The 12,210-nt window shown below is 42.5% G+C and overlaps 2 protein-coding genes across 2 annotated transcripts in view; both read left to right on the top strand.

Annotated features, from left to right (window-relative positions):
- LOC136696401 (atrial natriuretic peptide receptor 2-like) overlaps nt 1–159 on the top strand; it is a 17,046-nt gene extending 16,887 nt beyond the window's left edge. The window contains exon 15 of the mRNA XM_066670792.1: nt 112–159. Within this exon, the coding sequence (XP_066526889.1) occupies nt 112–159 (48 nt within the window). The remainder of the gene's footprint in view (nt 1–111) is intronic.
- Nucleotides 159–8,890, top strand: LOC136696389 (nephronectin). The gene is given in 12 exon segments (XM_066670774.1): nt 159–207; nt 407–541; nt 635–721; nt 1,022–1,351; nt 1,354–1,707; nt 2,359–2,367; nt 2,370–2,447; nt 2,564–2,593; nt 2,596–2,616; nt 2,619–2,660; nt 6,180–6,451; nt 6,577–8,890. Coding segments are annotated over 12 exon segments (1,506 nt in total). The 3' UTR covers nt 6,676–8,890.
- Nucleotides 8,891–12,210: the final 3,320 nt, after the last annotated feature.

Raw genomic sequence — 12,210 nt, 5'->3', positions numbered from 1 at the left:
ACACACTCTATCAGATTGTTCAGTTAAATACATTTCTAAATAACCAGTTCATTTCAGTACAGTTTAAATCAGTTTAAGTGAACGCGCGTGTGTGTGTGTGTGTGTGTGTAGACGCCCGTACCTGCTCCATGGCTAACTGTCAGTACGGCTGTGCGGTGATGAAGGGCGAGGTCATCTGCCAGTGTCCGTCGCCAGGGTTACGACTGGGTCAGATCAAAGGACTGTGTGGGTAAGTCACACTTCATCAGCCTCAGTTTGTGGAGTTAACACACAGCGCCCTGAGTGTGTGTAAACAGGGCAGTCGTCACGGTAACAGCACACACACTACATCAAACACAGCTCTGACTCCTCCTGCTTTCCTCATCACTCTGTTACTCCACACACACTCGGCTCCGTGTGTCCGCAGATATCGACGAGTGTGTGACGGGGGAGGCCAGGTGTCCGAGGTTTCGGAAGTGTGTGAACACGTTCGGCAGCTACATCTGCAAATGCCACAAGGGCTTCGAGCTGCGCTACGTCAACGGCAAATACCAGTGCACAGGTCAGAGGCAACACACAGACACCTGGAGCTTACCACATATCATTAGAGGACTGCTGTTATAACTGTGTGTGTGTGTGTGTGTGTGTGTTTTAGATCAAAATGACCAGTCTCTCTGCCACGACAAGCCAGGATTCAAGAAGTGCAAATGTAAACCCGGCACCTACGGCAAGGACTGCAAACGTATGTATGTGTGTATGTGTGTGTGTGTGTGTGTGTGTGTGTGTGTGTGGAGGGGAGGGGGGGAGGACTCTGTTATTTATATTTCAGGCTCAGCACTGCAGAAACTGCACTGTGTAACATTTAGAGGAGGGTAGGAAACCCTCCCACCATCTCTTTCCCCACTGATTTCAGTACAGTGCTGTAAAAATGAATTACACTAGGGGGAGCCCAAACTTACCTAGAGTTTCTTAAACTCTTAGCTCCACCACACAGTCTGATTGGTTGAATGAATTGGAACAATGAATTCTGTTTTTTTCTCAGCTCCTATTAAAGTAACAATCGAGCCGGCCAGACCTGCTACAACGGCAAAACCGACAACAAAGATGGCCATCACCACAACAACAACAACAACTACCACAACTACCACCCCTTCAACAACAACCACAACACAAAGACCTACAACACCACAGAACTACCACCAGCACTAAGACAACCCCTGCAACACTGTTCCAACCACTATCGCTGTGACAACAGCAGTTCCAACAACTGTGGCTACCACAACAATTTCAACCACTGTTGCTACGACAACACTTCCAACCACTGCAGCCACAACAAAAGTGCCAACCACGGTGGCCATGACAACACTTCCAACACTGTCACTACAACAGAAGTTCCAACCACAGTTGCTAAGACAACAGCTCTGACTACGGTTGCCACGACAACACTCCCAACCACTACTGCCCCAACAACAGTTCCAACCACGTTTCCAACAACCACAGAGTTACCAACCACAACAACCAGGAAATCTACCACAACATTTGCCACAACAACAACATCCACAACAGTTGCTATGACAACTACCATTACAACCACAACTACCATTGTCCCGACAACCCCAGTAGCTCCTCCAACACCAGCAGTGCCATCTACGGAAACAGTGCTCACCACAACACTGGACAACCGCATCCAGAAGGAGATAACTCAGAAACCTCGCGGAGATGTACACAGTAAGTACATTGTGTCTATATCTGTGTGTGTGTGTGTGACAGACACAGTGTTACCCTTATTAGGAGATTATCAAAGCTGGTTCAAAGCAGCTGACACTCAGTCCCAAGGATCTGGCAACCCTCACAAGTTTAACTGCTTATACTTCAGCTGGCACAAATGTAAATCATGATTACACACACACACACACACACACACACACACACACACACACACACATACACACACACACACTGTAAGATATCAGCCCTCTCTGCCTGGTCTGTCTTGAACTGTATCACTGTGCCCTTGCTAGTTTTTTTAAGTGTACTCTAAGGAGAATGGGGACACTCTGCAGAAGTTTTCAGGTCACTGGAGTGTTAGGATGTAAATGAACCTGGACCTGCACAGAGAGGCTGGGACCCTCAAGACCTTATGTGTGTTCAGAGACTGTGAGCGGTGAAAATCAAGCCAGAGGATTCCCCTTATAAGAATTTCACTAGGACCACTGCACCATGTGACCCCATCATGAACTGTGTAATTTGAGGTGATGCTGAATATAAGGTCCCTTAATATTTCATGATGTTTTTAAGTGTGTAAGGAATACAAGTCCACTACAAAGGGACCCTGTGCAAAGGAACAATCCTGACTAATGTTTACTCCTGTCTCCACAGTTCCCAGGAACCCAGAGAGAACAGTGTGTTTGATCTGGACTTTGACATTGAGCTGGGGAACACGGGCGAATATGCTCGAGATGATCCGGGTAAATCTCCACCGAACCACACAGATTACAGTCTTTACACCCTGCAGAGACTAACCTACGTGTGTGTGTGTGTGTGTGTGTGTGTATGTGGTGTTGTGTGTGTGTGTGGTGTGAAGTCACAGGATCATTGAGCTGCTCCTTTGATAGAGAATTTGTAGCTGGATGACTGACCGGAGGGAGATGTGCGCTGGAAGACAGTCAATGATCCAGAAGGTGAATTACAGTTAAATGACAAAGAGAGCATTACAGTTGTTTCAACACAGTTACTGCACATTACAGTTGTTTCAACACAGTTACGCCGACTTTACAGTCACTCCAACACAGTTATGGCACTTTACAGTCACTTCATCATAGTTACAGCTACTTTACAGCGCCTTCATTACAGTTACGGCAACTTTACAATCGCTTCATCATAGTTACTGTGACTTTACAGTCGCTTCATCACAGTTACGGCAACATTACAGCCACTTCATCACAGTTACAGCGACTTTACAGTCGCTTCAGCACAGTTATGACGACTTTACAGTCGCTTCATCACAGTTACAGCAAATTTACAGTCGCTTCAACACAGTTACACCGACTATACAGTCACTCCAACACAGTTACGGCAACTTTACAGTCACTTCATCATAGTTACGGCTACTTTACAGCCGCTTCAACACAATTACGGCAACTTTACAATCGCTTCATAATAGTTACGGTGACTTTACAGTTGCTTCATCACAGTTACAGCAACATTACAGTCGCTTCATCACAGTTATGACGACTTTACAGTCGCTTCATCACAGTTACGGCAACATTACAGTCGCTTCAGCACAGTTATGACAACTTTACAGTCACTCCAACACAGTTACGGCGACTTTACAGTCACTTCATCATAGTTACGGCTACTTTACAGCCGCTTCAACACAATTACGGCAACTTTACAATCGCTTCATCATAGTTACGGTGACTTTACAGTTGCTTCATCACAGTTACGGCAACATTACAGTCGCTTCATCACAGTTATGACGACTTTACAGTCGCTTCATCACAGTTATGGCAACATTACAGTCGCTTCATCACAGTTACGGTGACTTTACAGCCACTTCATCACAGTTACAGCAACTTTACAGTCGCTTCAGCACAGTTATGACGACTTTACAGTCGCTTCATCACAGTTACAGCAACTTTACAGTCACTTCAACACAGTTACACCGACTTACAGTCACTCCAACACAGTTACGGCGACTTTACAGTTGCTTCATCACAGTTACGGCAACATTACAGTTGCTTCAGCACAGTTATGACGACTTTACAGTCGCTTCATCACAGTTACAGCAAATTTACAGTCGCTTCAACACAGTTATGGCAACTTTACAGTCACTTCAACACAGTTACACCGACTTTACAGTCCCTCCAACACAGTTACGGTGACTTTACAGTCACTTCATCATAGTTACGGCTACTTTACAGCCGCTTCAACACAATTACGGCAACTTTACAATCGCTTCATCATAGTTACGGTGACTTTACAGTTGCTTCATCACACACTCTATCAGATTACAGTAATGGCAACATTACAGTCGCTTCATCACAGTTACAGTGACTTTACAGTCGCTTCATCACAGTTACAGTGACTTTACAGTCACTTCATCACAGTTACAGCAACTTTACCGTTGCTTTAACACAGTTACAGTGACTTTACAGTCGCTTCAACAGTTACGGTGACTTTACAATCACTTCATTACAGTTATGGCAACTTTACAATTGATTCATTACAGTTACGGCGACTTTACAGTCACTTCATCACAGTTACAGCAACTTTACCGTTGCTTTAACACAGTTACTGTGACTTTACAGTCACTTCATTACAGTTACGGCAACTTTACCGTTTCTTTAACACAGTTACTGTGACTTTACAGTCACTTCATTACAGTTATGGCAACTTTACAATCGCTTCATTATAGTTACGGTGACTTTACAGTCACTTCATCACAGTTACGGTGACTTTACAGTCACTTCATCACAGTTATGGCAACTTTACCGTTGCTTTAACACAGTTACTGTGACTTTACAGTCACTTCATTACAGTTATGGTAACTTTACAATCGATTCATTACAGTTACAGCAACTTTACAATCCCTTCATTACAGTTACAGTGATTTTACAGTCGCTTCAACGCAGTTATCGCAACTTTACAATAGATTCATTACAGTTACGGTGACTTTACAATCACTTCATTACAGTTACAGTGACTTTACAGTCGCTTCATCACAGTTACGGCGACTTTACAGTCTCCTCAACACAGTTACAGAGACTTTACCGTCGCTTCAACAAAATTACTGTGACTTTACAGTCGCTTCATCACAGTTACGGGGACTTTACAGTCGCTTCAACACAGTTACGCTGACTTTACAGCCACTTCATCACAGTTACAGCGACTTTACAGTCGCTTCAGCACAGTTATGATGACTTTACAGTCACTTCAGCACAGTTACGGCGACTTTACGGTCGCTTCATCACAGTTACGGCACAATTACAGTCGCTTCATCACAGTTAAGGTGACTTTACAGTCACTTCATCACAGTTATGGCAACTTACAGACACTTCAACACAGTTATGGCGACTTTACAGTCGCTTCATCACAGTTACACCAACTTTACCGTGGCTTCATCACAGTTACAGCAACTTTACAGTCGCTTCAAAACAGTTATGCAGACTTTACAGCCACTTCATCACAGTTATGGTGACTTTACAGTCGCTTCATCACAGTTACACCAACTTTACCGTGGCTTCATCACAGTTACACCAACTTTACCGTGGCTTCATCACAGTTACAGCAACTTTACAGTAGATTCAAAACAGTTGCACCAAATTTACAGTCACTTCAACACAGTTACACCAACTTTACCGTGGCTTCATCACAGTTACAGCAACTTTACAGTAGATTCAACACAGTTGCAGCAACTTTACAGTCACTTCAACACAGTTATGGTGACTTTACGGCCGCTTCATCACAGTTACACCAGCTTTACGGTCACCTCAAAACTTCAATCACACAACAACACCACCTTTACCATTAACCCAACATATTTAGAGTCACAAAACATTGTTAATATATCACTTTTAATAAAAGAATATTCTTTGTCAGTTATAACCTCACCTTAAACTACACCATCTTTTAACAAACAGTGTTGAACACACTTTACATGGAGTTACGACATTACACTGGAAGGCCACATTAAACAAGGCATTTTAAAATCAATAGAATAAAAGGAATAGGCAGAGGTTTCACCAAACCTTTAGCAAACACTCCCCACACACACACACACAAGGTTAATGGATAAAGAGGAAGGTTCCACCTCAGTGGCTTCCCTTTTAACCACAGAACACTCAGACCAGGCTACGTCACTCAGAACATCCAATTACACACACACACACACACTTGAACACACACACATACATACATACACAAAGAGTAACACTTCAGAGTACATCAGCCAGAGCAGAATAAACACACAGAGAGAGAGAAAGACAGAGAGAGAGAGAGAGAGAGAGAGAGAGAGGGAGGGAGAGGGAGAGAGAGAGAGCACTTAAGGGAGGTGGAATGCACTGCAGCACAGAGGATGAGAGAGAAAGAAGCTGGAGAAAAAGAGAGAAAGAACCAACACTTAGTGTTCTACTCCGAGCATGTTGAGCTGATGGAACAGAACGAACAACTGATTGGTGAAAACTCTCACTCATCCTCAGGTGGGCGGTATCTGACAGTACCAGAGCCAACAACTGCACGAAGCTTCAGAGGGGCGCGGCTTACTATCCCTTTAGCCCCACCTCCAACCTCGACTCGGCAAGGAGGCGATCTGTGTCTTTCCTTTAGGCACCGCCTCCATGGCCATCACCTGGGCTCCCTGCAGCTGTTTGTGAGAAAGGGGCGGAGCCACAGCCCCGCCATCTGGACCAGAACCGGAGGCCAAGGCTGGAGACACACCCAGGTCACACTGTGGGGGCGGGGCTTAGAGAGCGTGAGTGCAGCGGCGCTTATTTACATGTTGACTTAGTGATCAGTAAATAAAATCAGGCTTGTTAATCTGTGTGTGTGTGTGTGTCTGTGTGTGTGTGTGTGTGTCTGTGTGTGTGTGTGTTTCAGGTGGTGTTAAAGGGCGAGAGAAGGAAAGGGAGGAGTGGAGAGATCGCGGTTGATGATTTCACTTTGCGGCGAGGGGCCTGCAGTGAAGAAAGAAGATAGTAACACATACACACACACACACACACACACACACACACACACACACACACACACACATGAACATTTGTTATTATAGAGGTACTCAGGATTGGCGACATTTTTATCGAGCTAATTAACAGACATAAGTATTTATACCTGAATTGTGAATGTTCAGATTGTATTTATCAGTTTTTTCTTTAATAAATGATTGATTATATTTATATGGCATTGGGAAATCATGGAATATTTAACGATGTAATATGAATATTTAGTGGAAGTAAACCTTTCCTAAGGAGCCCCAACATTGACCTCTTCTTGGCCTAGATTTGTGTTTCTGATGATTTTAAACTTGAATTAGGAACTTATTACTTTTTAAAATCTTAACATTTCACCACCTCATACTTTCAATCATAAAAAATATATCATTAAAATTCTGAATTTACGCCATTTTCAATATTTCAAACCGATCAAATGGCGTATAATTGTAAACAAAGAAATGTAGCTAAATTTAATTAAAATATTGAAAATTCAGATTCCGTCAGTGATTCGGCTCCTTACACTTTTCCTCTTCAGAACCTGAACTTTACGAAGCAGCCGCTGTGTGCAATGTTTCAGTTTAAACCTCTCAGTGACTCTGCTAGTGATAAACCGACCGTTTCCCTTCCTCTACGGCCATATAAGGAGTTGTGGGTGTGTCTTAATGAAGGTTGTATTTGAAAGTCTCTACGATCATGTCCCGTGGGAATTCTCACACTTCCCGCTTTAATCGCTGAAACTACAGGGAAACTACAGACGGAGAGAGCTGTGATTCCCATTCATTTTTCTCATAGTGAGATCCAGCTCAGACCCATAACTCCTAACATGGGCGTGGTGCCCCCTACAGAATGATGCAGGAGTTCAGAGGTCAGTGTCGGGTTTACGCAACAACCACTAAATACCCTCCGCGTACCGAACTAAATCTCATACTTTAATTTACGTTAAAGTATTCCCTCCTTTTCTACGACTGTCTCCTGAAGAGACACAAAGAAGACATAATAAAAGTCTTGGTTATTTTTATTATTTTTGTGTGGATTTAGTTCGGATGCAGATTTGATTGTGAATTTCAGGTCTGTTTTATTGATCATTTCCACATCATTAAAACATTTAATTACATTTGTTTATTCGGTAATAGCTGTGTTATAAATGCCTGGCGATATTGAAAAACACAACTTCACTTGAATATTTGAAATTATTATTTCAAAACAATTAGAAATTACAGTCCTATGTTTACAATAAACAAGAGGAAGTGTTGGATCAAATCTTTATCGTATTCATTTTATTGAACATTTAATTTAAAAACTGACAAAACATGCGTTACATGCGTTCTGTGAGAGATCAGACATCACAGGATCAGATGATAACTCAGACATTATTCTGATTGGAAATAAATCTGTATAATTATGGCTCTAATGAATATTTAATGTTGAATTTTGTGATGATTTTTTGGGGGTAATTTGTATTTAATTTGAAATTATTGTAATGAAATTTTGATCTTCATTTACAGTATTAATAATCACACGTCGTGTTGAGTCTGAATTTAGCAACTTTTCGCCGTTTGTTTAGATTTAAAGCTGTTTTAATGTAATCACTGTCATCAAAACTACGGCGTCACATCGATGTCCGTGGACTGACGATATATCGCCCTGCACTTCACTGACGTAATATGATTTTAATAATGTGGAAACAATGTTAATACCATATAGCACTTTTTCATTTACCTAATCTCACCGTATAATAAAACATTTATAACACGAGCAGTTATAATAATAAAACTGACAGCTCTGTAGTCACTGGTTTCAGTTTTTTATTAAAACAGTCCTGGACTCTTCTCTCCGCCTCGTTTTCATGAGATGTTTATTGTGTTCATGGTGCTCACCTGATTTTGAGTGACGTTACAGTAAAGGTCAAAATGTAATAACCATCCAGGTCTGTTTATGAATCAGTTATTAACTGTGTAATTAAATGTATATACTGCTCAGTGTTCAGTCTGTGGTGATGCGGGACGTTGTCTCTCTGATTGTCAGTATTTTACTGCAGTTTTTTTTGGTTTGACTGATTTATTTTTGTTATTGATCGTTTGTATGATTGTAATAACATTTTTATTACCAAAGCCTTGCAACTTGTACATTGTAAATAACCTCCAGTCTTTGTACACTTGAGTGTTGAATATGTTACAAACCTTTTTATAAAAAATAAAGGGCACTGGTCATATTTTATGACTATGTTTATGCTACGTCTCACGAATCAGTTTGTTTCCATTAATTAATTAATCATATTTGTTTTGTTCTGTTATTTTCATTAAATTTTAGAAAAAAAAAACGCTTCAGACCCAACAAACTCAACATGTGTTTATTAACATTGTTATAAGGCCGTAAGCTCAAGATGCTGACTTGCATCTGTGAGCGCTGCTGCAAATCAATAAAATCAGGTCGTCTGCAACATTTCATTAGTTTGTAAATGGTTTATAACTTTGTAATTAACTGTAAACACTTCACACTTATATACACACTGTACAAACAGAGGAACAATGCATGACATAATATATTCACTATGTACACGGAAGGAAACGTCTATCAGAGACGCTATAAACCCGCAGGTAAATGATGTAATGTCTAGAATTTGTTTAAGGTGGACTTCAGAGTTGAAGACTGGTGTCTGAGGTGTTTATTGTTTAGAAAGGTGTTTGAAATCCATGTGCTTCTCGGCCAAGTTCAGAAATCTGAAAGCTTTGTTCCAGTGTGTGTGTGTGTGTGTGTGTGTGTGTGTGTGTGTGTTTGAAATGGAAAAGACACTATGCCGTAAATATGACTTTATTCATGGCACTTTATTCCAAGAAGTGTTAATGAGAGAGAGAGAGAGAGAGAGAGAGAGAGAGAGAGAGAGAGAGAGGGAGGGAGTCTTTGAGGACCCTCGGCAGGTGGAAGTTTCTGGACCCTTCTTCAAGGCGTCATGGTAACCACGTCTCCACTTTGATGTGCGTTTGAAGGGTTATTTGTTCCCATGGGAACAGGCTTTGACCCCACTGGCCTCACAGAGCAGAACCTTCCAGAACCAACCGGATGTTTAACTTTTCTGCTCCAGTGCTGAAAGTGTTCAATCGCTGTCCACTCGTCGTTGGTCGATTAGTCCTGGCTCCATCGCTCCAGGGAATGCCGTTCCACTGTTCCACAGTTCCACTGCTCCACAGACCAGCGCTGGGAGCTCAGCCAACACTTAGCTCTGAGCACGGTGAGGGTAGGCCACAGTGTGTGTGATCACGGGAGAGTGCACCTGGAAAACACACACACAACAAATGGAGCATTATCACAGCTAGCGCTCAGCTAGCATTAGCGTGGAGGTAATTACAGCCCCGGGGGGCAGAAGCGGTGGGCCCTTTTACGACCTCCGGCTGTTCCTCCGCAGACGGCTGCGCTCGCTTTGAAGCAGCACTCGGGAATTACAGCAGCAGCACGGGCTTCAGAGGACCACGTCTCCGCAGAACCACACCCGCTGCACACACTGTTATTACCCCCACCCTCCCGGGCCTCTGCCCCACACAGAACCCTTCACTCCGTCAGCTTCACACACACCAGGGGGCGCTAAAGACACACTGACCACACTACAGACGGGTTAAAGTGTAAATACACAGGTTTTAAAGAGCTACACTGTTAATCAGATGGAACTACAGAGAGGTTAAGGTGGAACTAAAGAGATATTAAGGAAGCGCTAGGGAATTTAAGGTGGAACTACAGAGATATTAATGAAGACACATTAAGGTGGAACTACAGAGATATTAATGAGGACACATTAAGGTGGAACTACAGAGATATTAATGAAGACACATTAAGGTGGAACTACGGAGATATGAATGAGGACACATTAAGGTGGAACTACAGAGATATTAATGAAGACACATTAAGGTGGAACTACAGAGATATTAATGAAGACACATTAAGGTGGAACTACGGAGATATGAATGAGGACACATTAAGGTGGAACTACAGATATATTAATGAGGACACATTAAGGTGGAACTACAGAGATATTAATGAGGACACATTAAGGTGGAACTACAGAGATATTAATGAAGACACATTAAGGTGGAACTACAGAGATATTAATGAAGACACATTAAGGTGGAACTACAGAGATATTAATGAGGACACATTAAGGTGGAACTACAGAGATATTAATGAAGACACATTAGGGTGGAACTACAGAGATATTAATGAGGACACATTAAGGTGGAACTACAGAGATATTAATGAGGACACATTAAGGTGGAACTACAGAGATATTAATGAGGACACATTAAGGTGGAACCACAGAGATGTGGAACTGTGTTCTCTGAACAGAGGAACACAGTGCTTCCTGACGTTGGAACACGTCCTGTGGATTACTGTTGGATAATGACTAGTTTCTCTGCACACCTACAGAGAGGGTTGCCAGATTGTTTCTGTGCTTCCAGGCTTAGCCTGCTCAAGACGGATAATGATGTCATGGTACACAGTGAACCTTGAGAAGTGTGTGTGTGTGTGCATGTGTGTGTGTGTGTGTGTGTGTGTGTTTTACATGTATGGAAAGTGTGTTATCGGGGACTGAGTGGGCTGTGGAATGCTTTTAGACGCGAGTCCCCTGTCACTCACAGAGAACTACTCCAGATCTCATGTGAAAGTCTCTGTAACTAAAGAGTACAGCTAAAATTAAAGTGCTAATGTCTACTGACTCTGTGCGGCGTGTAAATAAATCGGTTGATGATGATAATGTTGTAATGTGGTGAATATCACTATCAGACTCTACCCTCTCCTTAATGTCTCTGTATTTTTATTCTAGACAACACTGAGATCAGACGGAAAGACAAAGGAGACTTTAGCTTAAGTCTCCTGCTGCTCAGCTGTGTCTCCTGAAACCTCAGTGATCACACGTGTCTCCTCTTGAGTTTCTGTGGAGATCTCAGTAAATTCACAGACTGTGCCTTTATATATCTCCCATGGCTCATGTCTCTATTTTGTCTCGTTCCTTTCTCCTAAGGGATTTTAATGGAATCAGGAACGTCTCCTTCGCGAGTACAGAGCGATCTACACTGTCACAAAAGTGGTGCAGTAGAGGTGCATTATTGTCACAAACCGTGTAATGTAGCTTTAAATGCACAGCAGTGGTGTTAAAGTCCAGTTGTCTTCCCCGATTAAAGGTGCAGTGCATGTGTTACGTCTAGTGGCGTCTCTCTCTCTCTCTCTCTCTCTCTCTCTCTCTCTCTCTCAGTAACTGTTAAAGGGCTCTGATTGGCTGACTGGATTTGGGCGGGACAGATATAACCTGGTGGTTGGCTCCTCCTCTTCCTCCCTGCCATTGCTGCTTCCTGTTGTGTGGTGAAGGACTGCTGTGTGTGTAACTCTGCTGGTAACCGTAGTATTGTCCTCCTAAGGCTGAAACTGTAGAGCAGTGGTCACCAACCTTTTTATGGGAGAGTTTTCTGACATGCTTCTTTTGAACGATCAGAATATCCTCCCTGCTCTCTTCAGGCGACTGTACGTATAA

This window comes from Hoplias malabaricus, chromosome 5, assembly GCF_029633855.1.
Source record: "Hoplias malabaricus isolate fHopMal1 chromosome 5, fHopMal1.hap1, whole genome shotgun sequence".
NCBI classification, from domain to species: Eukaryota; Metazoa; Chordata; class Actinopteri; order Characiformes; family Erythrinidae; genus Hoplias; species Hoplias malabaricus.
Note: the sequence above shows the minus strand (reverse complement) of the source record. Positions and strands in the feature narration are given on the sequence as shown.